Source organism: Malus sylvestris, chromosome 16 (genome assembly GCF_916048215.2).
Source record: "Malus sylvestris chromosome 16, drMalSylv7.2, whole genome shotgun sequence".
Taxonomy (NCBI): Eukaryota; Viridiplantae; Streptophyta; class Magnoliopsida; order Rosales; family Rosaceae; genus Malus; species Malus sylvestris.
Genome location: NC_062275.1, coordinates 4,506,818 through 4,534,600, shown reverse-complemented (window position 1 = coordinate 4,534,600; position 27,783 = coordinate 4,506,818). Strand labels below are relative to the sequence as shown.

The following is a 27,783-nucleotide window of genomic DNA, read 5'->3' as shown; positions in this document are numbered from 1 at the left end:
AAAGATTAAATAATTCGGATCATTGAAATATATTACAAAGTAGGGTCCACAAAACCGTGTATTAAAAGTTGTGTAAAAAAATTGATACCATGAATCTGTCTCATATATATACGTATATAATTAAGTGAAAAGTTTCTAGTTCATGATGTGAGCTAGCAAGCACAACAGGCATTGTCATTTGCTCCTTCCCTCCCTTCTTCCAACCATCCCCGCAGAAGAGTGCAAGTATTGAATATTCATCTAAGTTCTTGCATGCAAACATGAGATAATAATACGTGCTGCAGCCAAGGATGACTTGCCGTCATCAACCAACTTCTCCTCCTCTTCGATCGGTATAACTTTTTTTTTATTTTTAATTTTATTACTAGAGAGAATAGGATTTGAAACTATTACAAAAATTTAAGAAAGATGAGTGTTTCAAATCCGAAACGCATGGGTGGTATCTGAACACTCTAAACCGTTATAACTTATTATGATGCAAGAAAATTAGTCCAAAGCATAGGTTAGGATTTGTTTTGCTACGATCGTTAGCTCTAAAAGCGTGGATTGGTGGCAATTAGGAAGAGGTAGGTGTATTTCGAGCAGAGATAACCGGCAAGTTGTCCGTGGCTACATGTCTATCTCATGTTTGCATGTTAGATCTCTACGATGATAAACGAAACGGCGAGGGAAGAGGCCAAGATTGATCCAACATGCCATGGCTTAAGTAAGTTTTCTCGATCTGTTTCGCTAATCCTCGTGCGATCAGGGTTGTAATTATTTAATTAGTACCATACTTTGATTAAATAAGCTAACTAGCTGACGTGCTTTGTATTTGTTATAGCATTTTCGGTTTGGTGGATTTGGATCTAGGACTAGACTTGTTTCTCACACGATAGATCTAAGTTAGGCCAGTTAATTAAGGTAAGGTGAACGTCCCCCTACATCTAAGTTGGACTCACCCTTCCAACAAGTTAGAATAATTTAAAATACCGCTTTGTCACCAAAAAGAAAAAGAAATATACATGTTTGGAACATAAGCACCAAACCCACTAAAACAGTGACAACATTCTCCACAGCATTTCCAGATGACTTCATGATCCTAGCTCATTGGCCATTTTCCTAGTACCTGGACATGTCACCAGAATCTCTAGAAACCTATGTCCCAAGATTTCATGGTATTATCTGTTCATTGTTGGAGTTGGAGAAATGATCCTCATGGTTCAGAATAATATATACACAGCAAGTGCAGCAGGTAAAAATAAAATAACATATCTTGTAGCCTATCAGAGGTTTGCACATGGCATGCTTAGACAAACATAGGTTGCACTCCGACATGCACATTAGCATATATAAGCATGCCTTCCCCCGTTTCTCCAGAGCAGAACCACCCACTGTAGAGCTCAGCTTCAAAGAATATAGCTGAGAAAAAAACATGAAGGCAGGAGGAGGACCAGTTGTTAAGTTTACTGAAGCCTCGAAACCGATCCCGAAAATCAAGGCGAGCAGAGTACTCGCTGTTCTAGACTTCACTCTTCGAGTCGTTGCAGTCCTCGGAACATTAGCTAGTGCCATAGCTATGGGAACTAGCAGGGAAACACTTCCCTTCGCCACGCGGTTTATTCGCTTCAGGGCTCGGTACAAGGATCTTCCCACGTTAACGTAAGGATATTTTGTTATTGCGAAAATAATTGAAGGTACTATTTTCTTTTTTCCAAAGCGAAATTGCTCAAACTTTGTGATTCATGTCACATACAGGTTCTTTGTGATGACCAATTCAATCGTATGTGCCTACCTTGTGCTTTCCCTTCCTGTATCTATTGTCCATATCATCTGGACTGCAGCAGTAAACAGTAGGATCATCTTGATCATCTCGGACACGGTAAAAGACGTTGAATTCATTGATATAACTAATGGAAAGTTATTTCCGCACTCACCATTTCTCTTTTTTTTCACCGAAAATAGATATGCGGAAATCACTTTCTCTAACTAACTAATATTTAAGCTTACCTTGGCTTTTTATTCACTCAATCGTATAGCCTTTGTCAAATGGTAAATGCTACTTTGTTTAATAAGTAAATACAAATGTTGTGAAGGTGATGATGGGGCTTGTTACTGCCGGAGCTTCAGCAGCTACAGCCATAGTGTACCTGGCGCACTACGGGAACCCCAGCACCAACTGGTTCGCATTCTGTCAGCAGTTCAACAGCTTCTGTGGGCGCATTTCGGGGTCTCTCATTGGCTCCTTCATTGCCATAACTGTACTTCTACTGCTAATCATCATGTCATCGGTGGCAATTTCTCGACGCTGATGTGCTGCAAGCAACTGTTGGCGATGAATGCCATCTATTCGTGGGAATACAAATATATGGATTTGCAAGTGTGTTACGTACCTTGTGTAAATTTAATTAAACTGTAAACCATATTTTCAATATCTAATTACAATTTCTTTTGCACTAAATAAAACCAACACTCACCGCAATGAATCTAAGCACAAACAGATCTCCTAAAATTGCAGATTAATCAATCATACGCAGCCAAACATATTTGGTTAATTATGTCACCCCACCTACTACTAGGCCAACAGTGCGACCAGATCATCCTTTGATCCGAAGCAAACATAGTCCATCAAAATGCGGCACAACCAAAGCTGTCTGAGAGCTTGTGTTCATAGAGTAATGTTGTGTGATGGTTTCGTCCTCTAAATTGTAAATAGCCATATCACATGGTTCATTTCCCATGCTTTTTACCTAAATCCGGTTCACAAGAGATCCGTCTTCACCATCAAACACGCACTTGTAAACCTCGAATCCCATAGTTTGCACTGCAACCTCATCGACATAGAGGCATCTTTTACCCACGCATAAAATTGTTGTGCGGAAGCGTCAAATATGAAACCAATAAGTTACAACGGCAAAATATGACAAGACAAATAATTCAAAACACAAGGATTTATACTGGTTCGGCGTAAGCCTACGTCCAGTTCCGCGACGGCGAGGAAATTCCACTAATATCAAAAGGAGATTACAAATAGAGTTTTAACTCTCAAACCCAAATCCCACATACAATCAATAGCTCTCACTCAAACTAAGAAACAAATGGAGAATAAGAAACACATATCAAAATCCTTCTCTCCCAAAAGCTACACAAGTAGCACCAACATCTTTGATTGAGTGATTACTAACAAAATGAGATTATTACAAATGGTGGGAAGGAGCAGCTCATATTCAAATGGGAGAGCCGAATGCTCTCCCTGGTTTCTCTCATCTGCCGCTCCCCCCTCATCCAAAGGCATAACCAAATGCCTTAATATAAACAAAAGGCCCCGCCTTCTCTCTCTCCTCTTCTCTCTTTCGGCTGCACTCATCACACAAGGCCACATATTCTTTGCCTTTGTAAAAGTCACAAATCAAGGGCTAGACATCATAATGATGTCCTCCTTTTCCTTATTCTATTTTATTAGCCGAAAGTGAATGCCAAGTTGGCCACTAATTTGGCCACTATCCAACAATCTCCACCTTGGCCAAATTCCGAAAACATCACAGAGAATCGAATCAACAATCACCATAAGCACCCAAAGTACAAACTAAAGACAACAGGAACTAAATCAAATTCCCCAAAATTTTGGTACTCATAATGATCTCCACCTCGACTCAAATTGTACCAAAGCCAACAAAAGTAGACCATTTCTTTACTATATTCTCCAAATTTGCAAACCATAAGTGCCTTGATCAAAACAAAAGGTGATTCAAACGAAGAACTGAAATTCTTCAATATCACCGACAAAAGATCAAGCACACCATACCAAAGTTGGACACACAACGAACTCCACCTGCTCACAAACACCATGGTCTTAAATTGCACCAATAGACTCATTCACATAGCATGACACATTCTCCAAGTCAAAACTGATTACAAATTTGGCAACAAGGTCTCACATACCACATACAAAAAATATGCCCTTCACTCAAGTTTACCATCATCACATGAGCACCAACAGGACAACCAAAATTTCAAATTCAAATAATCAGCAGGAGATCCAAAACCATACCTCAACTAAAGTCTTCAAGAAAACTAATTGCAGATGATGGAGACCAACAGACCAAATAGCAGTGGCAAACAAATCCAACCAAATGTCCATAGACCAAAGTTAGAAAGCATATAACTTGCATTCTACAAGAGGGTTCCACACAAATGTTCCGCATTAGGTGTCTCCAAAATAGTGTGGTGTCTCACTATCCAAACTTGCAGAACTTAACAAATTGGCCCTCACAAACTCCTCCAATGTTTCCATCAACTTGCTCCAAAGGTAACTAGTGGGAGTGAAGAAAAACTTCTCTACCGTTGAAAAAATGCCAAAGAGAAGAAAACTTAACCCTTTTTTTTCAGCCAACAACATCATTTGTCATCATGATGTCCTTCTGCCAAAACAAATGCCGAAAGAAAAGGAACCAACATTTTCTTTTCAATTCTCAACAACTTCTACTTTTTCTCCTTCCCACTCAACTCGTCGACAACAGCCCACAAACACCGTCGGTGCAGCGATGACCAACGGAGAATCTACCAAAACAGTACACTACACTTGCAGCCGTCGAACACCAACACTTCAACAACATCGACAACAACATTGCAGCAGACACGTTGTTTCCGAAACCATTCTCCAATCTGCGAGCTCAGTGACTACAGCATAGTCCCTTACTATCCTTCTTCAACGCCACGCATTTTGCAGCCAAACTCTGCATCTCCAATTGACCAAATGCCAAAGTCATTCCTCCTGTCCAATTTTTTCAAAAAAAACATATTTCACTGTCATTCGAAGATTTCATAGACATACTAATACAAAACCTCAAGTCGAAACCCAGAGCTCTGATACCACTTGTTGTGCGGAAGCGTCAAATATGAAACCAATAAGTTACAACGGCAAAATATGACAAGACAAATAATCCAAAACACAAGGATTTATACTGGTTCGGCGTAAGCTTACGTCCAGTTCCGAGACGGCGAGGAAATTCCACTAATATTAAAAGGAGATTACATATAGAGTTTTAACTCTCAAACCCAAATCCCACATACAATCAATAGCTCTCACTCAAACTAAGAAACAAATGGAGAAGAAGAAACACATATCAAAATCCTTCTCTCCCAAAAGCTATACAAGTAGCACCAACATCTTTGATTGAGTGATTACTAACAAAATGAGATTATTACAAATGGTGGGAAGGAGCAGCTCATATTCAAATGGGAGAGCCGAATGCTCTCCCTGGTTTCTCTCATCTGCCGCTCCCCCCTCATCCAAAGGCATAACCAAATGCCTTAATATAAACAAAAGGCCCCGCCTTCTCTCTCTCCTCTTCTCTCTTTTGGCTGCACTCATCACACAAGACCACATATTATTTGCCTTTGTAAAAGCCACAAATCAAGGGCTAGACATCATAATGATGTCCCCCTTTTCCTTATTCTATTTTATTAGCCGAAAGTGAATGCCAAGTTGGCCACTAATTTGGCCACTATCCAACAAAAATCTTAGGACGTGCAATAGGTCAGTCACCCTTAACTGATTCCACAAGATATGCATAATGACAACACTTTCTGGGAAGTCGTTTTCAGGTGTGAGTAGCTTCAGTTCAGGCGGCAGTGAATGGTCAATTTACTGCTATCAACATCCAGTGACCAAACACTTCTCAACCAGTTAGTAGCTTAGAGTTGGCTTTTATAAAATATAACGTCAACAAATATGTTATGTGAAAGATTGAAGTAAGTCCAAAACCTCTGACCTGCTTTGAAGAAAGCCAACCTCCGAAAAGTGCTACAACCACATAATTATCCGGATTCATTGAGGGATCAGCTGATAATCTTATGGACGTGATATGGTAGGGTGTGTTATGTCCAGGGATACTTTTATTCAAGGGAGGGTGGAGAACGAGCTGCAGTTTTTTGTTGAAAGGGTTCCTGAGTGCTATAAACAGACCTTGGTCCGTTCGATCTTCAATTGTCGCCAGCCAACCGTGGCTAGAGGCACTGCCACAACACCTCTTTGTAAAAGGCACTTGTAACTGAATTTGTTGTGGATTCTTCCTTCATAAGTGCTGTATAATATTAGTCTACAGTGGTTGTCGTGGTGGGGGTTGGGGATCAAGAGCATGGGAAATACCTTGTGCCGCCTACTGCGTTGCAAGATTATAGAATTTGGAAACAGAATGGGATCAGCTTACTGACGTAATGATCATTGCAGCTTTTCGAATCACAATCGTCTATCCACGCCTTCAATAGAGGGAGATGAATGGAATCACTTGGTCTTCTGAAAGGTCCCTGTGTGCTATTAACAGACCTTCCTTTGTATGATCTACTTTGGCCAACTAAGCATATCCACAGCCACAACACCTCTTAGTCCTAAAAGGCACATGGAACTGAATATCGTCGTTGATTCTTCCATCGGAAATGCTGTATAGCGCTCTTTGGTGGTCGCTTGGGAGGTCAGTTTTCGGGATCAAGAGCATGGGAAGTACCTTATGCTACCGTTGCATTAAAACATTAGAATTTAGAAAGAGAAGACAGTTCCCTGCAAACGCAGCAAAACGAACATGGTCAACGGGTTCGAATAACTTATCCAGAATCGGAAAGAATAGTACTGCTCAAGCTAACTGCAGCTCTGCGCTTCTTATTCGATTTAAAACTCGACATGATCGTAGTGAAATTCTTAAAGTTCAATAGCATGATGAAGAGAAGAATGCTTTGATGAGAGTATGTATATATACAATTAAAACAGAAGACCAGTGAAATTACTTGTGGTGTTGTTCAATCTAAGGAACCGCCTTCTTACTCTTAGGCTGACCATTCTTACTGAGCTTGGATCCAAAAGAGATGGATCATGTACCAAGCAACCATTGAGTCATAACTCCGCAACTCGCCTTGAGCCGAATTAATCTCCAACACAACACACTGCATCAAGGTCTCATCGGTTCCTTGACGATCATCTGAAAGATACGCTTGACTAAGTTCTTTTGAGAGATTGATAGTTAGGTTAAGTCATGATGGTGGATGATGAGGAATGATGGTCGAAGTGGTGTCATGTTCTTTCCCGTTATTATGGCAAAGTGCAACGTTTTACAAATCTAATAACAAATCTACAAAAATAGCAATAATTCTTAATTGACAATACACTTGTAGTTCTGTACATCAAGGTCTCATCGGTTCCTTGACGATCATCTGAAAGATACGCTTGACTAAGTTCTTTTGAGAGATTGATAGTTAGGTTAAGTCATGATGGTGGATGATGAGGAATGATGGTCGAAGTGGTGTCATGTTCTTTCCCGTTATTATGGCAAAGTGCAACGTTTTACAAATCTAATAACAAATCTACAAAAATAGCAATAATTCTTAATTGACAATACACTTGTAGTTCTGTACATACCCAAACATATTTGGTTCAATCCAGTTACAAACAAAAGATGTCCAACCATCTTAAAACTAGGCCAACAGCGCAACCAAATCATCCAACGATTTCAATGTCTTCTCGTAGTATAAGTACGATTCATACACTTTTGGCGTTCGAACATAATAGTCAAGCTGCAAGTGCAACAAAAAATATAAGTACATTGTAATACACATCAAATTGAACGCCAATTAATGCATGATAATTGATACTATATACGCGTAACATCACTTGAGGAGAAACATACCTCTGCCATGTTATCCACCAATTCATTGGCCGTCTTAGCATACTCGTTCCGGCGACCTTCTGGCACCAAGGTTACGGCATTTTTCAAATCTTGGGATAGATAGGCCGACTTCAGACGGATGTAAAATATGACGTACCTCCAAGCCATGGCCTCCAACATGTCCCTCATGCTATGTAGCCCTTCAGCTGTTTGCCTTATCCTAGCAACGGCATCTTCGGGCGAAAGTCCGGGCTCGAAAAAACGTTCCCTTATAAACGAACGAACACCCCAATTTTCAGCTAGCCCGAGCGGGGTGGCAACCCCGTGTTGATGCGCCCCAAGTGCCAATGTAGTGGCCAAGAATGTTGTCACAATTTTTCTTCGACTCGCGGCGTTATTTTCTTGATCGTTTTCTCCTGGAAATGAGGCTCTGATTACCGGGAGTGAGATTTTGTGACGGAAATTTTGGGGTTTGGCGACGATGTGGGATTGGAGGAAGGTTGTGGTGGTGTTAGTGAGGCTGCTCATGGCTTCGGGGAAAATATGAACAAGTTCGATTTTCTCATGAATGTGTATGGTGGTGATGGGCTGATGAGGATTGTTGTCGATGTGGATTCCTTGGGCAGGTTTTTGTGGCTGACCGTGTTGCCCGTTAATCCGACATGGACCTTACCTGCTTGCCGCCACGTGGCCTTCATTATCTTGCGAAATTTATTTAATAAGAAAAGGTTTGGAGAAATCTTTATACGGTGGTTTTCACTCTCTCATTCCCTACTACCACACTCGTCTCTTCTTTGTTTTATTAATAAAAGAGGAGAAGTTATTTGGTCCGGTGGTCAGACCACGTGGTTGTTTGGTTAAAACACACGACCAAAAATTTGGAGAGGCTCGGGCCGTAATGCAAAGGATGGTGAGATGTATTTGTGTGTAGGTTGAAGCAAAACTTCTTGGTAATCGGTCAAAATTAGAAGAAAAATTTAAGCAGTGACTTTTACACTATATATGCGTAACCTGACAGTTTCTGACACGATATGAAAATAACGGATTTTAGGTCAACACGATAACTTATCGGGTCATTATCGGGTGACCCGTTAAGAACCCGTTAATAACGGGTTCTTAATGGGTATACACGCAGGTAACACGTGAATAACCCGTTTCAACTCATTAAGAAAAATTTTATTTTGATAATTTTAAAGTTTAATTACTAAAAGATTTATTATAAAATACAATAGCCATATTAATATATACAATATATTCTATATTACATATATAGTTTTGTATTATTATTCTATATAAGTTTTAAAAAAAAAGTTTTTGTCATTATTTATTTTTATTATGAGAGTTTCTTATTATCATTACTAGAATAAATTTTACTTAAAATGTTGTTGTTCAAAATTAAAATGAACTAATATAGTATTTGTATAGGCAAGAACTAAGAAAACATACATACACAAATGAAAAATGTGAAAGAATATATAAACACTCGTGATTCATCATTATTCCTCCACGATTAGATAATGGTTACATTTGCATTATCGTTTAGATTTTTAAAATCCTCCAAACCTTCATGAATAATGCTTTTTTATTTGAGGGCAAAATTAATAATAATTATTGTAGAAGTGTCAAAAATGTAAATAAAATATACAATCACTCATAGTGACAAACTTTACAACTTTCATGAAGAGGTCAGCTTTGAAATCCAACACTATAATTCATAAACCTTAAATTTATATTTAACCGTCAATTGTCATTTACACTTTATTCTTCTTACTGAATTTCATTTTTAAAATTTTCTTTTTTGAAAACATGATCATCTGGCAGATGTAAGAAAATGAATGGTTCAAATCTTTGATATCACGTTTCGATATTTACGGTTAACTGAAATATGAGTCAATGTCATATAGTTTGTAGAAACTTTATAAAATCAAGCAATATTTTTACTAACAGTAAAACTCTGAATATAATATCAACGATCCAAACCGTTCATCTTCCTGCATCCTCTAATATATCAAGTTTTCAAAAAAGAAAATCTGAAAAAACAAAATTTGATGAGAACAATGAAGCATAAATGTAAACAACAATCAACGGTTAAATTTTGATCTATGATTTATATGATTATAGTAGCGAATTTCGAAGTTAAGCTTTTCATGAAAGTTGTAAAGTTTGTCATTACGAGCATTTATATATTACTTTTATATTTTTTACATTTCTACATTAATTAAAAAACTATTAAAGATTTTAGGTAAGTGAAAATATACTTAAAAGAAAAATGCGTTTTTATGTTTTGGATGTAACAATATAGTATGTATATACTTATTTAGTATTATGTTTTTCATTTGATTATTTATTGGTTTAAAATATATTTTCCTTAACGGGTAACAGGTTGGGTCATATTACCTGTTAATATTATCGGGTCGATTTTAGGTCGGGTCATTTTACCCGTTTATTTTAACGGATGTTACATGACACAACCCGTTAAAACATCGGATATGATACGAAAACGATACGAACAAGGAAAACACGACACGAATGCCAGGTAATACACATCAAATTTAAGTAGTGACTTTTACACGATCAGTTGTCACCATTTTTCTTCGACTCGCGGCGTTATTTTCTTGATCGTCTTCTCCTGGAAATGAGGCTCTGATTACCGGGAAGTGAGACTTTGTGACGGAAATTTTGGGGGTTGGCGACGATGTGGGATTGGAGGAAGGTTGTGGTGGTGTTAGTGAAGCTGCTCATGGCTTTGGGGAAAATATGAACAAGTTCGAATTTTTCATGAATGTGTATGGTGGTGATGGGCTGATGAGGATTGTTGTCGATGTGGATTCCTTGGGCAGGTTTTTGTGGCTGACCGTGTTGCCCGTTAATCCGACATGGACCTTACCTGCTTGCCACCACGTGGCCTTCATTATCTTGCGAAATTTATTTAATAAAAAAAGGTTTGGAGAAATCTTGGGACGGTGATTTTCACTCTCTCATTCCTTACTACCACGCTCATCTCTTCTCTGTTTTATTAGTGAAAGAGGATAAATTATTTGGTCCGGTGGTCGGACCACGTGGTTGTTTGGTTAAAACTTGCGGCCAAAAATTTGGAGAGGGTCGGGGCCATAATGCAAAGGATGGTGAGATGTATTTGTGTGTAGGTTGAAGTATTAAGGTGACACGATCATTTATATTTTAAAACTTCTTGGTAATCGGTCAAAATTAGAAGAAAATTTTAAGTAGTGACTTTTACACTTTTGCTTTTTAATTATGCACTCTCTTCTTACTTTTATCTCTTCTTCTCTTTTGATCATTCAATCTCTAAGCTCAGGGGGAGGAGCATTGATAGAAAATTAGAGCGAAAATCACATTTCAAAATTTTTCCAAGTGTAACAGTCACACTACTATGTTGAGTCATTTATTCACATTACTATCATACTATGAGTAGATGACATATGGTTGGTTTGGGATTGTGGTGCTTTCAGAAAAAAAAAAACAGTTTATTAAAAGGGGTGTGATATTCACACACCCCATTTTACTTCTCACACACCTTTTTAATTTTCGGCTGTCAGATCGGATGAATTGAAGAAGATCAACGGACATAAATTATCAAGGGGTGTGTGGATAGCACACCCCTATTAAAAAATATGGAACATTAAATGTGTTTGGTAAAATAAAAAATTTTTTTTTTTTTTTTAAATGTTGTCAATGAAAGTAGAAAAACATAGAAAAGCAGAAGCAGAGTCTATCATGCTTCTAAAAAAGTGTTTTTTTTAATGAAATCTTCAAATGGCAAGTATACCCCAACATGTTTAACAAAATTACAATCTTTACCCCATATTATTGTCTTTGATAATTATTATATCACATTAAATACTATATTTTGTTTAGTCATTTAACATATTCAAAGCAATTTTTACCAAACACTCAAACATTGCTTCTTACAACTGTTTATTCTTACAGCATAGCAAAAATAATTTTTTTTAAAAACACAGCAATACCAAACTAACTCATAATCCGTAACACAAAGCATCGATGTAACTGTTGGGTCAGTTTTAGCTAACAATATAAAAAGCCCAAACCCTTTTCTGTTGCAAACGCCCAATTCTCTGTACACTTATGGTGAACAAAAAACCCAAAACCTTGAAATTATTTTGGCTTTTCCGTGCGTTTTGACTGGAAAATGGAGCCCTCTAGCGACCGTGTTTGACAAATTCAAAGGTTTCTTCGTGAACAAAGCTAACCAGAAGCGAATTTATTAAGTTGGCGGTGAGCTTTCAGTTGTTAGTCGGTTGCGCACAGAAAAGCATCTTACTTTTCTTCTCAACGAGCCAAAGAAATCGCCATCACCCTTCACCCATAAAAAATTTATCGAGAAAAATCGCAACAGAGGATCCTAATTTTCTCGGAAAATTCTCAAATGGGGAAGACCGGACTGTTTGATCTCGAAAAGCACTTTGCTTTCTATGGAGCTTACCACAGCAACCCGGTCAACATAGCGATTCATATGCTCTTCGTCTGGCCTATCCTCTTCACCGCTCTGCTCATCCTTTACTTCACGCCCTCGCTGCTCAGTTTTGGGGTTTCGGTGTTTGGTAACGACGTCGCTCTGCCTTTCAACGTCGGCCTGCTGTTGACTATAATCTATTCGGCGTTTTACATCTGTTTGGACGCAAAAGCTGGCTCCTTGGGTGCTCTGCTCTGCGTACTTTGCTGGGTTGGTAGCTGTTTCCTTGGAACCCTACTCGGATTTTCCATCTCTTGGAAGGTACGTCTGGAGTTGCTATTAATTTTTGTGAAAAAAATCTGGGTTTTGATTATTTTTTCAGATTTTTGTTTAAAGTTCAGTAATTTCTGCAGTTATTCTTAGTTTTTAACTTTTTATCAAGAAATCTGTTCTGGGCTTCGTTTATTATGTCAAATTATATATATATATATATATGTATATATATTATTTTTTCAGATTTTTGTTTAAACTTCAGTAAATTGATTGCTTCTTTACTTTTTAGCTATAAATTTGACCTCAGTAAACCCATTTTTCAGGTTGTTCTGGTGGCTCAGATAGTGTGTTGGACTGGACAATTTATCGGCCATGGAGTCTTTGAGGTGTTAAATCTTTATTTTTTTACCTAATTATATTTGTGACTTCATATCTTTCTTGTTGTATTTATACTCTTGAAACGTGATGTAATCTGCAGAAAAGGGCACCAGCTTTGTTGGACAATCTTGCACAAGCCTTTATCATGGCTCCCTTCTTTGTTCTGTTAGAGGTAATTTTTTGATGGATTTTTAACTTCTGAGGTAATTTCCTGATTTGGCAATCATAATTTGTGTGTTCTCTTGCTGCTTCAGGCTCTGCAGATCTTCTTCGGGTACGAACCGTACCCCGGGTTTCAAGCAATTGTTCAAGCAAAGATTGATGCTGAAATCAGTGAATGGCAAGAGAATAAGAAGAAACTGATCTCCTAATCTGTAACTGGATTTACTTTTACTGTAATATCTGGGTGTGGTTAAAAGCAGTACCAAAGCTTTTATCTGTAAACATGTGACTTGGAAGCCTTGAAATAAATATAGCACATGAGCTTTTGAGAAGGACATGCAAAGCTATATGTATCCAAAAAGTTATCTCTTTTGGCTCTTGCCTGTTTAAAAAGGTTTGATATATATTAGTAGACACTTAATCTGCTTTTAATTATCTTTGACACAGATGATTAGCGCCTGGCTACAGTAAGCTTCAAGCCGTGCACCATTGACAGAATTGTCATCATCCGGTACTGAACTGGATGCCCATGGACCAAAGTGAATGTGTAAAATCTGCACAGAATGGCCAGTGTCATCTTCATTTGGAGGTAAGCAGAGTCCTTTCCTAGGCATATTCTTGGTCCTGCCTGTAAATCCGAGGTAATCGAGTTTCTGTGTTAATGACCTTTAAATTTTGTGGATGTATACGGTTAAGATTGCTCAGTTATCTACCCTGAAATGTGGTGAACTTGAACGGCGATGCATTTTGGAAGAAACCCTCCTCCATCCATCTCTCAGGCTTAAACGAGGCAGCATCAGGTCCCCAATTGTACTCCATTCTTCCCATTGAGTAGGGAACCTAAGTCACCATTCCTCCTGCTTTGACTTTGGTTCCATCCGGTAGAACATCATCCTCCAAAATGCCTTTAGGATCCTGGCGCCATATAGATTACTTAGGGGGACTGCAGGGTACAGACGAAGCGTCTCTGTAATAACGGCAGGCAAATAATACAGTTTCCCCAGCAAGTCGTAACTCAGCAGTCCTGCAAATTGTGCGACTCTTCGATTAAAGGAGTCGAGGTCCTTCGTGTCATACGGGAGCAACAAAACCTTCTCTTCTCTTGCTTGATCTTCTTCAAAAGTTTTCATCTCGGAATAGAGCTTATCAGCTACATGGGGATGAGTCATTGCCATGTATATGGCCCATGAGAGAGTAGTTGCCGTTGTGTCCCGGCCAGCTATTACGACGTTGAGAACAACGTCTCTGAGGCTTTTGTCCGTTAAATTGCTTTCCGAATCTTCATCTAACTTGATGAATCTCGACAGTAAGGTACCGTTTGGTAGGTGGGACGGGACAGAACGGAATGGGTCGAGGCGTTCCGTCCCACGTTTGTTGCGCCTAAAACAGGTGGAACGCGCTGTTCCACGGGATGAATTTTGGGTGAATTTTCATTCCGCCTCACCCTCTGGAACGACTCGTTCCACATCCGTGGAACACAAAATTATAACATTTCCGTCTCCTTCTTTTTCCTCCTTGTTTCCATCCGAGGGCATCTTTGCTCCCTCTCCATTCCGTCCTGTCCCGTCCCGTCTACATACCAAACAATACCTAAGTCGTGCTTCATCTGATCACAAAATTAGGTTACGTTTCAGATTATGAATCTGTTTCCGTCGTACTGCAAAAAATTTATGTTTCGTGTTACCTTGTTTTCGGAACTCTGCTGAGATTCTTTGATCTCTGCTTTCCTTCTTTGAATAACAGAATATGTAAAGTTATCAATGGTTTGAATGCTCTTGTCAAGCAAGGCTTCTGATCCCACATTCAAATATCTCTTTATTCTCCACAGCGGATCGATGAATCGAAGCGTCACGATGATGTTTGCAGTGTCAAAGGCCTCGGTGAAGTGGTTGTCCGGCAGATTGGGAGCCAGAGTTCCAATTTCCACACCAAATCCCACCTTGCATATGGAGTCCAAAGTCATCCTCATCAGCAGTTCCTGCACAAAGAAAACATATTCAAGCTCCATGCCAGGGAAAAAGTTGGTTCATCGGATATTCATGAATATCCAACGAAGTAAAACCGTCTTGATCAAGACGGCAGACAATGTGGATGCCATAACGAATGTGTTTCCACCTGCATATCGACTTGTTGGCCTTGGAAAGACGCTCGGCTCAGAATCGAATGGAGCTTGAGGCTGTAATCTCTGAAGACCACAGTGCTGAAATCCCTCAAATTCTTCGATGCAAATTCAAAGCTCGCAGTCTTTCTCTGTTTCCTCCAAAGCTCTCCGTCCACATTGAAGATCCCATCTCCGAGCAGGACCTCCATGTACGAACGGTACACTTCACCCTTCAATTAACAAAACACGCCAAAGATCAACGCAAAATTAAACAAAAACAAGCACCAAATTAACGCGCTTAGTAACACCGCCGGAAAAAAAAATCACCTTAGGGTAGTTTGCAAAGTTGGTCTTTAGGACATGTTCTACATTTGCAGGATCTGCAATGTAAGTGTAAGTTGTGAATGGCATTGGGACGACGACGGAGTTTGACTCCGAGAGGTACTTGACGAGCCAATCGTGCATCCTGTCGTAGTCGGTGAACTGTTCGATCGCCGCTCCCACGAGAGGCCATGTTTTGGGGCCCTTTTTGTGCCTCTGGCTCCATCTGTGGATGATTATCCATGACAAAACCCTGCAGACCACCATGAAAACACCATCTTGGGAAGAAAAGGCTAACAAAATGTTACTTTCTTGATCTTCCATTTGATCAGAGGATGAAAAATAAAGGGAAGAAGGAGGAAGTTATTAATTAACTGCCTCACATAGAAGGCAATGTTGATTTTGTAATGGCAAAGATGAAGTAGTTAAAAGGTTAATTAGCTAATTAGCTAGTTAAGTGGTTGGGACTTGGGGATTAGTGAGAAATTAGCTATGGCTTTGTTAACGAACAATCTTTACATGCTCTCATGTTGATAAAGATAAAAGAAAGAGCTTCACCTCTTTTGCGTTCTTACCCTAATTCTTTCCAACATATTTTTTAATTTGATTATTATTAAAGCTTGCTGAAATTCATGACTTGAGGTTGAGGTGAGATAGGAGAAATTTACTATTAACTCATACGTTATTGTGGCGGTTTTTCAAACCGATCAAGTAATGTTTCATGTAAAAGCTACACCTCATGGTACATGTATCTCGTGATATCATGCTTGATTGGGTTGGTATATTGCTATAGTGGCGTTCAGTTATGATTCTTATGAATAAAAATTTTTTATAATAAAGAGTCGAGACTTCCTGATCACTGACTTAAAATTTTGGAGCACTAAATTTTTAAACATCCTAAATATCTCTCTCTTGAATGTTTCAAATATCTCAAATAATCCCAAATTTATAAACATTCTAAATATCTCTCTCTTGAATGTTTCAAATATCTCAAATATCTCAAACATCTCAAATATCTCTCTCTTGAATATCTTAAATATCTTAAATATCTCTCTCTTGAATATCTCGAATATCTCAAATATCTCAAATATCTCAAATATCTTGTTCTTGAACGTTTCAAATATCCCAAATTTATAAACATTCTAAATATCTTTGTGTCGAACGTTTCAAATATAGGAAAACTAATGAAAATGGTTTGCAAACTTTGAGTTTTAATAATAAGGACAAAATAAAGGGTAAAGTGAATAGTACCAGGATTGACTTTTTAGTATAAAAATATGATTTTTCGTTAAAGTAAACAGTACCGGATGTTTTTCCTTAAAATTCCTTCAAATATCCGAATCCATCAATTCCGCCACAAAAAGCCGGCGAGCATCTTAAACACAAAGACAAAATCCAAAATAGAAACCTGAAACGTCATCAGCAGCCCCATCAACATTTCATTTTCAAGTTTCAACCCATGCACGCGCGACAAACGCAGTCCTTAGTATGCGCCACCTCTAGTTACAATTCTACCCGGTTTATTTGACCGATCTTATCCACTGTCATGTGAGATTTTTTTAGTTTACAGACATTAACATATACGTCATATGTATGAATGGACAAATATCTATAGGTTATAGGTAACTGCAGTTATCCGTCCATTTAAATTTTACGGTTACGGTTATAGATAACCGTTTAAATAAATAAACGGTTATAGGTATAATCATTTACTCATAAAATTTAAATGGGTGGTTATGAGTATTAACCGCGGTTATAAACGGGTAACCGTTTACTCATTTATTTTATATATGTAAAATTAATACAAACCATATTCCCTATCGCACAAAACTTAGATCAATGTTATTGACTATAATGCATGATTTTTGTAGCTAATACAATATAGTTTTCCTTAACCACTTTAAATTTCATGGTCCATTATATATATATATATATATATTATGTTAACACCTTACATTTTGAGTTAAATAACCCAATAATACTGTCTTTTAATAATTTTTGTAACCCAATAATACTTAGCAAATTTTATATTACCTTCATTGTTAACAATTAAAAATATCATCAATAAACTATTATTTTAATTATTTGAATGGTATAAGGACTTGAAAAATTAAAATGCGGAAATGTATGATGAATATACCTATAACGGTGTTTAATTGTTAGAAAAAGAAAATTATGACAAATTTTTTTTTTAAAATTTTCAAGTTATTAAAAAAACACGTAGACGGGTGAAAAATGAGTAAATAGTAAAAAAGAAAGGATAAAAAGGTTAAAAAATGATAAATTCGTAAACGGTTACAGTTAAATGGGTACACGGTTATGAGTATGTGTATAACCGTTTAGGCAATTACCCAACGGGTAAACGGTTATACGGGTATGAGAATAAACGATTATGGATAAATAACCACGGTTATCCGCCCACCATAATCATTGCCCATCCCTAATCATATGTCATTATATAAGTAAATAAACACTTAGAAAAAAAAACAAACATTCCTCTATTTTAAAACAAAAACCGCAATCATAATTAAACAACATGATATAACTGGATTCGGTACCTAAAATAATTGGATGTTTTCATTGTCTTTTAGTCATGAAGGTAATAATAATATTTTTTTAGACACAATGTGGATAATATCGATGACACATTCTGTAATAGAGGTGCGTCGTACAACTGTATGACAAGACTCATGTACAACGACTGCTAACGATAATGTAATTAGTTTTATGTGAGTAAATATCATTTTTGAAAACAATCGTCTTTAACATGTTTTAATTTATATTTTATTTATACGCGCGTGCACGAAGGATAGTTACTTATAATGTAAATACACGGTGCTAGTTTTAGAATACGGGTAAAAAAAAAAATTACCCAAATCATCTTCTTTGTAAAATTTCAAATTAAACAACTCAAATCCATTTCATATTTGTTTAAACTAATTCAACCCCTCCTCTCACAACCCACCATTTTACAACATCCTAATTTCCCAACCTAATTTCCCATCTAAAACACCCCAAATTCAATTGTTAATTACGGTCCAAACCACGGTTGGTGGTTCAAAACGTTAGTCTGAGCCATCGCCTGGAATTTCCCGGAGTCCGTCGTGGTTTGGTAATTAGGCATTTCACCGAACTGAAACATTTGCGCGTGGCCAGCTCCTGCGCCGGCCAAGCTGCTCTGGAAATCGTATCCAGAATTATTGTCACCCAAAAGTTGGGACATCGGGCCCAAGTAGTCCATGTCCAGTAAACTAGTTATCGAACAAGTCCGTGGAAATTTCAACATCATTTGTTCCTCATTGGCTTTCGCTGTTTCTGGTGTTGTCATCTCAATTTTTTCATCTTCTTCCACTTTTGGATCCAAATAAGCTTTGCCCGGTTGCCGCTTTTTGTAGATCCTGCAGAGGACCCAATCATCCAGCTAAAATCCAACAAATACATAGCAATTGTCAGATTGCAGCCCAACTGTTTGATAAAATGCCTGAAAGAAATGTAATGTCACGAATTGGCAAAGCGGCTTACCCTCATGGACCCGAGTTGCTTGTTGGCCTGTTGTTTTCGAGTGTCGCCTAAGCGATATTCGTGCATAATCCAATCGGATTTGACCCCCTTCGGCGGTCTGCCCTGGTAAAACACTAGAGCTTTCTTCACCCCCACGTACTTGGACTCGCTGTAAATCGCCTTGTCTGTTCCCGTGGCTTTCCAATAACCCGACACGGTTGCCCGATTCGGGCGTATCCCGTTCGGGTACTTCCTGTCCCTAGGGGTAAAGAAGTACCATTCGTTTTCTCCAAACTCTGCCTTTTCTGCACAACATAAACAATCCCAGTTTGTAACCAATACAAAATTATGGTAAGCAAGGCTTCTTTCAAAGCCCGCTTTTGCCGAGAGGACCTTACTTAGCGCACGGGTTGCCACTATAGCGGTATCTCAAGCCAATCACGACTTTCTCGCATGGTGGGGAGCGTGATTGGGATCGGATACTATCATTGTGACATCCCGAGCGTGTAGGTAAGTCCTTCTTGGCTTTGGACGTCTTAATTACGAATTTACGCTACTAACCAGGCAATTCCCACGGATCAAACTTGTAAATATCAACTTCCGGGATGATGGACACAGGGCAGGGCCTTGAGGTGGCTTGGTATTTGAGGTAAAACATGATGAGTTCCTCATCAGTTGGGTGGAACCTAAAACCAGGAGGAAGTTGAGAGCTTTGTTTTGCCTCCATCTTCGGAGCTCTCTCAGAAAAAAATAAAATAAAAAAATAAAAAAACAAGAAAAATATTAAGAATTCTGAAAACTGTTTAGCTGCTGCTTGGATTAGGTTCTGGGGTTGCAGAAGTAGAGGGGAAACGAGGGCATTTGAAATGTTTGAACGGAGAGGGTTGCTCCTTTTATGGTTGATTTGTTTTGTCGTTTTGTGTGCGTCACGTGTTTTTGATTGGCTGATCCCTTGACTTCGACACCTAGAATGAAGTGGAAAGCGTACTCGCGCAAGTAACCAAACTCGCTTTTGATATTTTCCAATAATTCGGCTTTTGTCCAAGGTTCCTTGCACTTGTCACAAACTTTATCCGGATAGCATCATTCATTGGGAATATCCTTTGCAATTGTCCACTCTTTCACACTACATATGAACCCAAAAAAGGGGTGTTCTTGCCCTCCATGGTAGGTTCGAATCCTATCGGTTTCCTAATATAACAAATCAATCGTTTGACAAAAAAAAAAAACCCAAAAGATGAAGATTGCTAAGTACTCTTAATAAATGGTGTGAAAATTTTCAACGGAAAATTTGTAGTATCTTGACTATAGGCTACTTTCAACTTAAATCCAATAAAACAGTAGGAATAAGGACATGAAATGTTAGAAATACCACATTTTTTAATTATCTGTCTTGGCAAGCGATGTGTATATGCTATGTCAATTAATGAATATATCTGACTGGATGTCGGTTGTATGCATCACTTGATACATGAGATGGTACACCAATGTGACTTTGATGAGGTCTTCTGAGCATTACTCTTTTCATAAAGAATCCGATGTACATGTATTCATAATGTGTTACTCATATGTAAACTCAATTTTGATTTGGTCTTTCCATATTAATTTGAACACTAATATCGCTTTAGTAAAAAGAAAACTATTTTATTAAATAATAAAACAGACACGTAATTAGAGCCTATATAAAATGAAATTAAAATCTTTGAATTGTACAGATTTGTACACATTAAATCATTGAATATTTTTAAATAATAAGTCAAGAAAAATTAAACTCTTGTAACTATACGTTAACGTACGTGTATTACTTAATATTTGATATAATTTAGTAACTATTTAAAGGGTACTATTTGAATTGACATGCAATAACATATGTCTATAATACTAAGTCAAATTTACAAAAAATTAAATAAATAAATAATACGTTATTAACATGTATAGCAATTCACATATTTTATACGATTATTCATCAATGTTTAGACAAATATTATAACAGTAACCCTTTGGCATATATGAACTACCAGCCAAAATTACTAACAATAAACACATGTTTAAAACAATATTTTTCTCTTAATACATACGTAATTGACTACACTTCGAATACAAAACAATCAAATTTATTTTTTATTCTATTCAACATTATTCAGCTTCAAGTAAATCACAACAATGTGGAAAATTGAGAATTGAGAAAGTTAGGTGGAGAGCGAGTAGGTTGGTTATTCCTACTCGAGGAATTACGGGAGCGTAGAATAATGACTAGTCTACCAGGTAGGCTGGGATAGATAGCCTTTCCATTTACTGGAGCTGACGCGTGTCCTTTCCAAGATGGGTCCGGAAGGATAAGCACAACGATAAAAATTGTGGGCGGGTTTACTTGTGGTGCTTATCTTGCCATGTTATCGGTGGGGCCCATGCTGAAGACTGCAGTGGATGGGCGTTAGCCGTTTGATTCGATTATTATTTTTTAAATGTCACGTGTGCAGCATGTTTTTTGTTTTTTTTAATATTATCTAAGCTATATCAACTAAAATAAACTAAAATAAAAAATGTTAATGAGTATTTCAACGAAAAAAGATTCTCGTCGGATTCTATTTCTGAGGATCCGGGGAATTCCGTTATCATGATCGTTAATCGTATATCTTGCGGTCAGATTTCATTAGATATTAAAAATTTAAAATTAAATATAAATAATACTTAACGAAAATTAATTATATGATGTACAATAAACAGTGATGATCACGAAATACCCCGAATTCCAAACAAATAGATCCAGCGAGGATCCTTTTCCCATTTCAACGAGATAAACTAACAGTCTATATTTCGGCTGCCTACTTTGTACTCTACTGGGGCCCGTTCCCATTATAGCATGAACGGGAGTGCTAGGTGGCTTAACTTCATTGACGTTTGATATATATAATATATTAGTGTTTCTATAATTGGGATTAATAGTTACTATGAGAACTTGTTAATCCTAATCATGATTAGTTGGCATCATAATCCTCTTTGTATAATTTTTGTTTTGATAATATTAGAGCCAAATCATGTTTTATGAAAACCCAAACAGGGGTTTCATAAATCGAGAACAAAAAAAGGATAGGTGTATATACTCAATGGAAGATCAACAAATGGAGTTTGATGCATGTCAATTAAGATATTTTTGAAAATGACAGGTTAAGGATCCAAAATCGGTATTGTCCTTAACTTAAGAGTACTTCCAGTGCAGTAAAAGCCCCTGACAATAGGTAACTCAATATCTTTAAATGAACAGTAAATATCTGCACTGAATGGTAATTACCCGAGTAAATCTCCCCCCCCCTTAACTGAATATCCAGGCAATTCGTATTAAAATATTAGTATTTTTATGTTATAAATAATAAAAGATAACTTTATTTTTAATTTTGAATAATAATGAAAAATTAGTTGAAAGTATTTGAAAATATTGAAATATAGTGTAAAGTGGAAGAATATGGTTAGGTGTTTATAGAAATGAATTATAGTTTTTTTATTTATATTTTAATTAGTTTTTTTTATAAATTTTTTAATAATTTAAATTGTGGCTGACATCGAGATGACATCAGCCTTGCATCACATAGGCAGGGTGTTGAGCTAGGTGATTTTTGCCTAACTTCTTTATCGGGCTCACCTTGAACCCAATTACCCGAGTGAATTGGAGTGTTTTGAGGAGAGGGAGGAGTGGATTGAGTTACCTATTCCCAAGACAATAAACAACGATGAAGTTGCTCTAAGATGTTAGTTTCATTCCAAAAGGTTTGCAACAATCATTGCAAAAAAAAGTAACGTCGTATATACTGAGTTTTTGGCAATCTAATAATTATTAGTGAAGAGGATATGAAGAATTTAATCTCGAAACATCTTTACATTGAAAATATAAATACCAATAAAATAAGGGAATTGTTATTAGTATTCCAAAAATTTCATTCTACATTCTTCACAAGTCTATTTTTTTTATAATTATATAAAGTGTGGAGCGACAAATTAGAATTTTGGAGTGCTAATAATAATTTCCTAAAATACAAGCTACCTTGTAAATAACTTTAAATAAATTAAATTATGGCAGGGTACATATAATATAACATATAGTAAACGCTTGTGTTGTGGGTCCTAGAATCTTAGGGTTGATGAGGTAAGTTATGGCATGTGCATGGCATATGCAAATGAAACTGGAATAAAATATGTATTCATTTGTATAATTGGTCTTTTGATTAGTTTTCTTAGAGAATGGCTATCCAATAATTAAGATTATGTTAAGCTGTAGAAGTTATGGGAGATAGGTAATCCAAAAATCAAGATTATGTTAAGCATTTTGTAACACGTCAAGAGTAGTCATTCGACTTAGAGAATGATTAAGGTTCGCTCGTTTGCTCTAAATTTAAAAAGTTATCTTGAAGTATTTGAACTAGTAGTATTAATCACATTGACACTGTCACTTACGTAATAAATAACTATATACAAAAAAATAAAAATTTATGCAAACAATATTGAAAAAAGAAGAGTTCGGCTATAGAACTTCAAGTGCATGCATGTAGTAAATGCTTTTTTGAGGTTTTCTAATTTAAAAAAAAAAAAAAATGCAGTGAATTCTTTTTCTTAGAGAATGGCTATCCAATAATTAAGATTATGTTAAGCTCCAGAAGTTATGGGAGATAGGTTATCCAAAAATCAAGATTATGTTAAGCATTTTGTAACACGTCAAAAGTAGTCATTCGATTTAGAGAATGGCTAATATTTGCTCGCGTTTGCTCTAAATTAAAAATGTTATCTTGAAGTATTCCGACTAGTAGTATTAATCACATTGATACTATCACTTACGTAATAAATGACTATATACAATTTTTTTTATACAAACAATATTGAAACAAGAAGAGTTCGTCTATAGAACTTCAAGTGCATGCATGTAGTAAATGCTTTTTCGAGGTTTTCTATTTTTTTTTTATTTTTAAGAAAAAATTAGTGAATGTGTTTTAACTACTTGAGTGAGTTAAAATGGTCACTGAGATTGGTCATTGACATTGAAAATCGATAGAGTGGTCCATGAATTTGTCCACCATCTGTGAAAAATTTCCGTTAAATGTTTATAAGACAAAAATACTCTCAATTTAACAGAGATTTTTCACAAATGGATCAAAATGATTAAGGAAATACAAATTTGAAGACCACTTCTATCGATTTTCAATCTTGAGACTAAAATGAGGAGTTATGCCAATCTTATAAACTATTCTAGCTACAAACCTAAAGAAAACTTATTTCTGCACATTTTTATTATTCTTATTATGGATATGTCTATGTATATCTATTATATGATTTTATTTATTTATTTACATAAATAATTTTTTTTATGTGTAAAGATAGAAAAATGAAACATGGAAATGTTGCTACGAGAGAAATGAAGTGGTTGCCTAGAAGGGGTCAAATGACATTGTAGTCCTTGAAATTTTTCCAAATTTTCACTTTAGTCCAACCATAAAAAAAACATTTGAAGCCGGTCGAGAAATGAGAGACAAATGGGACCCAGAAATGAATGGCCCGCCCGCCTTCTCTTTCACCCGCCAGTAAGATGCCGAGTGCACGAAAAGCTCCATGGACCAAAGACACCGGAGTCCACCTCACACACATAGGTAGCATCGCGAAAAGATGAAAAGTTGAAAACTTTGTTGCGGAATGGCAAATTCCCAGCTCCAAAAGTTGCACGCAGAAAAGCAAAAATACAGAAAGTAAAACAACGGAAAAGCAAACCCTTTGCTTTTTGCTTTTTGCTTTTCTTTTTTCCGAATAATTATTTGGAGTCATCGTATTTTTGTTGTTAGATTTGGAGGAAGAAGAAGGAGAAGAAGAAAATAAACAGCTTGTCTCTGTAAGTTATCGCTTTTAACAATCAAAGCTTTCACATTTTGTCGAGAATACATATGGGTTTTTTGTTCTATGTTTTTTTCTTGTATTTTTTGGATTGATTGATTGAATTCCTTTTTTTTTTTTCCCTTTTCTGGGTTGTTTTTATCTTGGTTTTTCTTACTGATGTTTCGATTTTTCACCTTTTTAGGCTGTGATTGCGTGATTAATGTCGATAGTTAGGGTGAAATAGAGTGTTCCTGTAACATATTAAGAAAAAGTTTCCATTTTTATTGATTTTATTGTTGTTGTTGTTGTTCTCATGTGGATTTAGCCCCCTTTTTTAGAATCCCCAAATCCCCCTGTTTTGCTGATTATTTTTCTGATTTAGTAATTGGGTAACTTAATTAGGGTTAATTTAGGATGTAGCTTTGCTTGTGTTTTTTGGTCATCTTAATTTTCTACTTAATTTTATTCTCATTGTGTGTAATTTGATTTCGAAGTGTTTTGTTTTGTTTTGTTTTATGTTTTTTTTTTCTTCAGAATAATGGAGTCAAAAGCGAGGAGAAGAATTCCTACAGAGAATGGGGATACTGGTGAGGACTTGGTTCTTGCTACATTGATTGGGAATGGGGATGACCTCGGTCCTATTGTCCGGCACGCATTTGAGATGGGGAGGCCGGAATCACTCCTTCACCAGCTCAAGCATGTTGTGAAAAAGAAGGAAGTTGAAATTGAGGAGCTCTGCAAGACTCATTATGAGGAGTTCATTCTTGCAGTTGACGAGCTTCGTGGTGTGTTGGTGGACGCCGAGGAGCTGAAAAGCGAGCTCTCTAGCGATAATTTCAAGTTGCAGGAGGTTGGGAGTGCTTTGTTGATTAAACTGGAGGAGCTTCTTGAATCTTATTCAATAAAAAAGAATGTGACTGAAGCTATCAAAATGTCCAAGAACTGCGTACAGGTGTTGGAGCTCTGTGTCAAGTTTAATAAACACATATCTGAAGGACAGTTTTACCCAGCTTTGAAAACGTTGGATTTAATTGAGAAAAATTACTTGCAGAAAGTTCCCGTCAGGACACTAAGAATGGTTATAGAGAAGAGAATTCCGATCATTAAATTGCACATTGAGAAGAAAGTAACCAGTCAATTTAATGAATGGCTGGTTCACATAAGGAGTTCTGCAAAGGATATTGGACAAACAGCAATAGGCCATGCTGCATCAGTCCGTCAGAGGGATGAGGAAACACTCGAACGCCAAAGGAAAGCTGAGGAGCAGAATATTTCGGGTTTGGGACATTTCACATATACTTTAGATGTCGAAGAGATTGATGAAGAATCTATTTTGAAGGTTGACTTGACTCCTCTATACAGGGCATATCACATCCAAAGTTGCCTAGGAATCCAAGAGCAGTTTTGGGAATATTACTATAGAAATCGATTGTTGCAGCTTAATTCAGACTTGCAGATCTCTTCAGCACAGCCTTTTGTTGAATCCTACCAAACATTTTTGGCTCAAATTGCTGGATACTTCATAGTGGAGGATCGGGTATTGAGGACTGCTGGGGGCCTACTGTTAGCTGAGCGAGTTGAAACAATGTGGGACACAGCTATAGCGAAAATGAAATCTTTGTTAGAGGAGCAATTCTCCCATATGAATTCAGTAACCCACCTTCTCTTGGTGAAGGATTATGTGACTCTTCTTGGCTCTACTCTCAGACAATATGGGTATGAAGTGGGACCACTTCTTGAAACGCTTGACAAGAGCCGAGAGAAGTACCACGAGCTTCTTTTAGAAGAGTGTCGTCAACAAATTGCAAATGTTATTGCCAATGATACATATGAACAGATGGTCTTGAAAAAGGACACTGACTACGAAATTAATGTCCTGTCATTCAATCTACAGACATCAGATATAATACCGGCTTTTCCATACATTGCACCATTCTCCTCTGCAGTACCTGACACCTGTCGAATTGTCAGATCATTCATCAAAGGTTCTGTAGATTACTTGTCTCATGGGGCACATACTAGTTATTACGATGTTGTGAGGAAGTATTTGGACAAACTCTTGATAGATGTGTTAAATGAAGTGATACTCAATACAATTCATAGTGGTAACATTGGTGTCTCTCAAGCCATGCAGATTGCTGCAAACATATCTGTAGTTGAAAGAGCTTGTGACTATTTTCTTCGTCATGCAGCCCAACTTTGTGGGATCCCAATCCGTTCAGTTGAGAGGCCTCAAGCTAGTTTAACTGCTAAGGTGGTTCTAAAGACTTCAAGGGATGAAGCTTATCTTGCTTTGCTGAATCTGGTAAACACTAAGTTGGATGAGTTCATGGCACTTACAGAGAATATCGATTGGACTATGGAGGAAATGCCACAGAATGGAAATGAGTATATGAATGAAGTTGTTATTTACCTCGATACTCTTATGTCGACAGCACAACAAATTTTGCCTTTGGATGCTTTGTACAAGGTCGGTAGTGGGGCTTTCGATCACATTTCTAACACTATAGTGTCGACTCTTCTAAGTGATAGCGTCAAGAGGTTCACCGCTAATGCAGTTATGGGTATCAACAATGATTTGAAGAGCTTGGAGAATTTTGCAGACGAGAGGTTTCAGAGTACCGGCTTGAGCGAAATTTACAAAGAAGGTAGTTTTAGAGGTTGCTTGATAGAAGCACAACAACTGATAAACCTTTTGTCGAGCAGTCAGCCAGAGAACTTCATGAATCCTGTGATAAGGGAGAAGAACTACAATGCTCTGGATTATAAAAAGGTAGCTAGTATCTGTGAGAAATTGAAGGATTCTGCTGATGGTATTTTCGGGAGCCTTTCAAACAGGAATAACAAGCAAAGCGCTCGTAAGAAATCAATGGATGTGCTTAAGAAAAGATTGAAGGACTTCAACTGAGACTTTATAAATCTTTCTCCATTCTGCGTTTGAGCTCGGAGATTTGTTTTTCCCTTTGATTAATAACATAATTTTTCCCAGTGGTGTCTTTTGTTTCTGCTTAAAATGAATGGGATTTTCCTAATTTTTCTTGCTAGGTTATGTTCATATAATAACGTTCGCTTGTCCTAGTTAATTGAAAGTTAGTTTTGTTTTACATTAGAACGATGTTTCTACT

The 27,783-nt window shown here is 37.1% G+C and overlaps 5 protein-coding genes and 1 pseudogene across 12 annotated transcripts; 3 read left to right on the top strand and 3 right to left on the bottom strand.

The window, feature by feature from the left end:
- The first annotated feature begins 225 nt into the window (after nucleotides 1–225).
- Nucleotides 226–2,445, top strand: LOC126607289 (casparian strip membrane protein 1-like). The gene is made up of 3 exons (XM_050274833.1): nucleotides 226–1,641; nucleotides 1,738–1,861; nucleotides 2,076–2,445. The coding sequence occupies exons 1-3, from the start codon at nucleotides 1,415–1,417 to the stop codon at nucleotides 2,289–2,291; spliced, it is 567 nt and encodes a 188-aa protein (XP_050130790.1). The 5' UTR covers nucleotides 226–1,414; the 3' UTR covers nucleotides 2,292–2,445.
- Nucleotides 2,446–2,930: 485 nt separating this feature from the next.
- Nucleotides 2,931–10,402, bottom strand: LOC126607287 (photosynthetic NDH subunit of lumenal location 2, chloroplastic-like). 8 transcript variants are annotated; one of them, XR_007617545.1, is made up of 5 exons: nucleotides 7,659–8,229; nucleotides 7,391–7,545; nucleotides 6,763–6,953; nucleotides 5,754–6,538; nucleotides 2,931–4,753 (listed from the first exon to the last, which is right to left on the bottom strand). XR_007617545.1 is itself a non-coding variant. In XM_050274831.1 (3 exons), exons 1-3 carry the CDS (start codon nucleotides 10,377–10,379, stop codon nucleotides 7,447–7,449), a joined length of 606 nt encoding a protein of 201 aa, XP_050130788.1. In that variant the 5' UTR covers nucleotides 10,380–10,402; the 3' UTR covers nucleotides 7,337–7,446. The 8 variants fall into 8 exon arrangements, 2 of the variants coding, with proteins under 2 accessions (XP_050130788.1, XP_050130787.1); XR_007617547.1 differs by lacking the exon at nucleotides 5,754–6,538 and having other exon boundaries at nucleotides 6,800–6,953; XR_007617543.1 differs by lacking the exon at nucleotides 2,931–4,753 and having other exon boundaries at nucleotides 4,979–6,538.
- A 1,368-nt stretch (nucleotides 10,403–11,770) lies between these two features.
- On the top strand, nucleotides 11,771–13,217 carry LOC126607288 (2-hydroxy-palmitic acid dioxygenase mpo1-like). Its single transcript, XM_050274832.1, has 4 exons — nucleotides 11,771–12,390; nucleotides 12,666–12,728; nucleotides 12,821–12,892; nucleotides 12,975–13,217. The coding sequence occupies exons 1-4, from the start codon at nucleotides 12,043–12,045 to the stop codon at nucleotides 13,089–13,091; spliced, it is 600 nt and encodes a 199-aa protein (XP_050130789.1). The 5' UTR covers nucleotides 11,771–12,042; the 3' UTR covers nucleotides 13,092–13,217.
- Nucleotides 13,218–13,576: 359 nt separating this feature from the next.
- LOC126607811 (cytochrome P450 704B1-like) lies at nucleotides 13,577–15,220 on the bottom strand (annotated as a pseudogene).
- A 2,926-nt stretch (nucleotides 15,221–18,146) lies between these two features.
- On the bottom strand, nucleotides 18,147–19,684 carry LOC126607293 (NAC domain-containing protein 1-like). The gene is made up of 3 exons (XM_050274838.1): nucleotides 19,367–19,684; nucleotides 18,827–19,110; nucleotides 18,147–18,725 (listed from the first exon to the last, which is right to left on the bottom strand). Exons 1-3 carry the CDS (start codon nucleotides 19,530–19,532, stop codon nucleotides 18,336–18,338), a joined length of 840 nt encoding a protein of 279 aa, XP_050130795.1. The 5' UTR covers nucleotides 19,533–19,684; the 3' UTR covers nucleotides 18,147–18,335.
- Nucleotides 19,685–24,458: 4,774 nt separating this feature from the next.
- LOC126607272 (exocyst complex component SEC15A-like) lies at nucleotides 24,459–27,646 on the top strand. The gene is made up of 2 exons (XM_050274807.1): nucleotides 24,459–24,674; nucleotides 25,193–27,646. Exon 2 carries the CDS (start codon nucleotides 25,197–25,199, stop codon nucleotides 27,564–27,566), a length of 2,370 nt encoding a protein of 789 aa, XP_050130764.1. The 5' UTR covers nucleotides 24,459–24,674; nucleotides 25,193–25,196; the 3' UTR covers nucleotides 27,567–27,646.
- The last annotated feature ends 137 nt before the right edge of the window (nucleotides 27,647–27,783 follow it).

What these genes read in the sequence shown, in the direction of transcription:
- LOC126607288 (XM_050274832.1), top strand. Translation starts at nt 12,043, where the DNA reads ATGGGGAAGACCGGACTGTTTGATCTCGAAAAGCACTTTGCTTTCTAT. An exon ending in GATTTTCCATCTCTTGGAAG is followed by an intron (nt 12,391 to 12,665) that starts GTACGTCTGGAG and finishes CCCATTTTTCAG; the next exon opens with GTTGTTCTGGTGGCTCAGAT. An exon ending in CCTTCTTTGTTCTGTTAGAG is followed by an intron (nt 12,893 to 12,974) that starts GTAATTTTTTGA and finishes TTGCTGCTTCAG; the next exon opens with GCTCTGCAGATCTTCTTCGG.
- LOC126607287 (XM_050274831.1), bottom strand. Translation starts at nt 10,379, where the DNA reads ATGAGCAGCTTCACTAACACCACCACAAC. An exon ending in TTCACTAACACCACCACAAC is followed by an intron (nt 8,137 to 10,350) that starts CTTCCTCCAATC and finishes CACCACCACAAC; the next exon opens with CTTCCTCCAATCCCACATCG. An exon ending in TGGTGGATAACATGGCAGAG is followed by an intron (nt 7,546 to 7,658) that starts GTATGTTTCTCC and finishes TTGCACTTGCAG; the next exon opens with CTTGACTATTATGTTCGAAC.
- LOC126607272 (XM_050274807.1), top strand. Translation starts at nt 25,197, where the DNA reads ATGGAGTCAAAAGCGAGGAGAAGAATTCCTACAGAGAATGGGGATACT.
- LOC126607293 (XM_050274838.1), bottom strand. Translation starts at nt 19,532, where the DNA reads ATGGAGGCAAAACAAAGCTCTCAACTTCCTCCTGGTTTTAGGTTCCAC. An exon ending in TGATCCGTGGGAATTGCCTG is followed by an intron (nt 19,111 to 19,366) that starts GTTAGTAGCGTA and finishes TATGTTGTGCAG; the next exon opens with AAAAGGCAGAGTTTGGAGAA. An exon ending in AGCAACTCGGGTCCATGAGG is followed by an intron (nt 18,726 to 18,826) that starts GTAAGCCGCTTT and finishes GTTGGATTTTAG; the next exon opens with CTGGATGATTGGGTCCTCTG.
- LOC126607289 (XM_050274833.1), top strand. Translation starts at nt 1,415, where the DNA reads ATGAAGGCAGGAGGAGGACCAGTTGTTAAGTTTACTGAAGCCTCGAAA. An exon ending in AAGGATCTTCCCACGTTAAC is followed by an intron (nt 1,642 to 1,737) that starts GTAAGGATATTT and finishes TGTCACATACAG; the next exon opens with GTTCTTTGTGATGACCAATT. An exon ending in TCTTGATCATCTCGGACACG is followed by an intron (nt 1,862 to 2,075) that starts GTAAAAGACGTT and finishes AATGTTGTGAAG; the next exon opens with GTGATGATGGGGCTTGTTAC.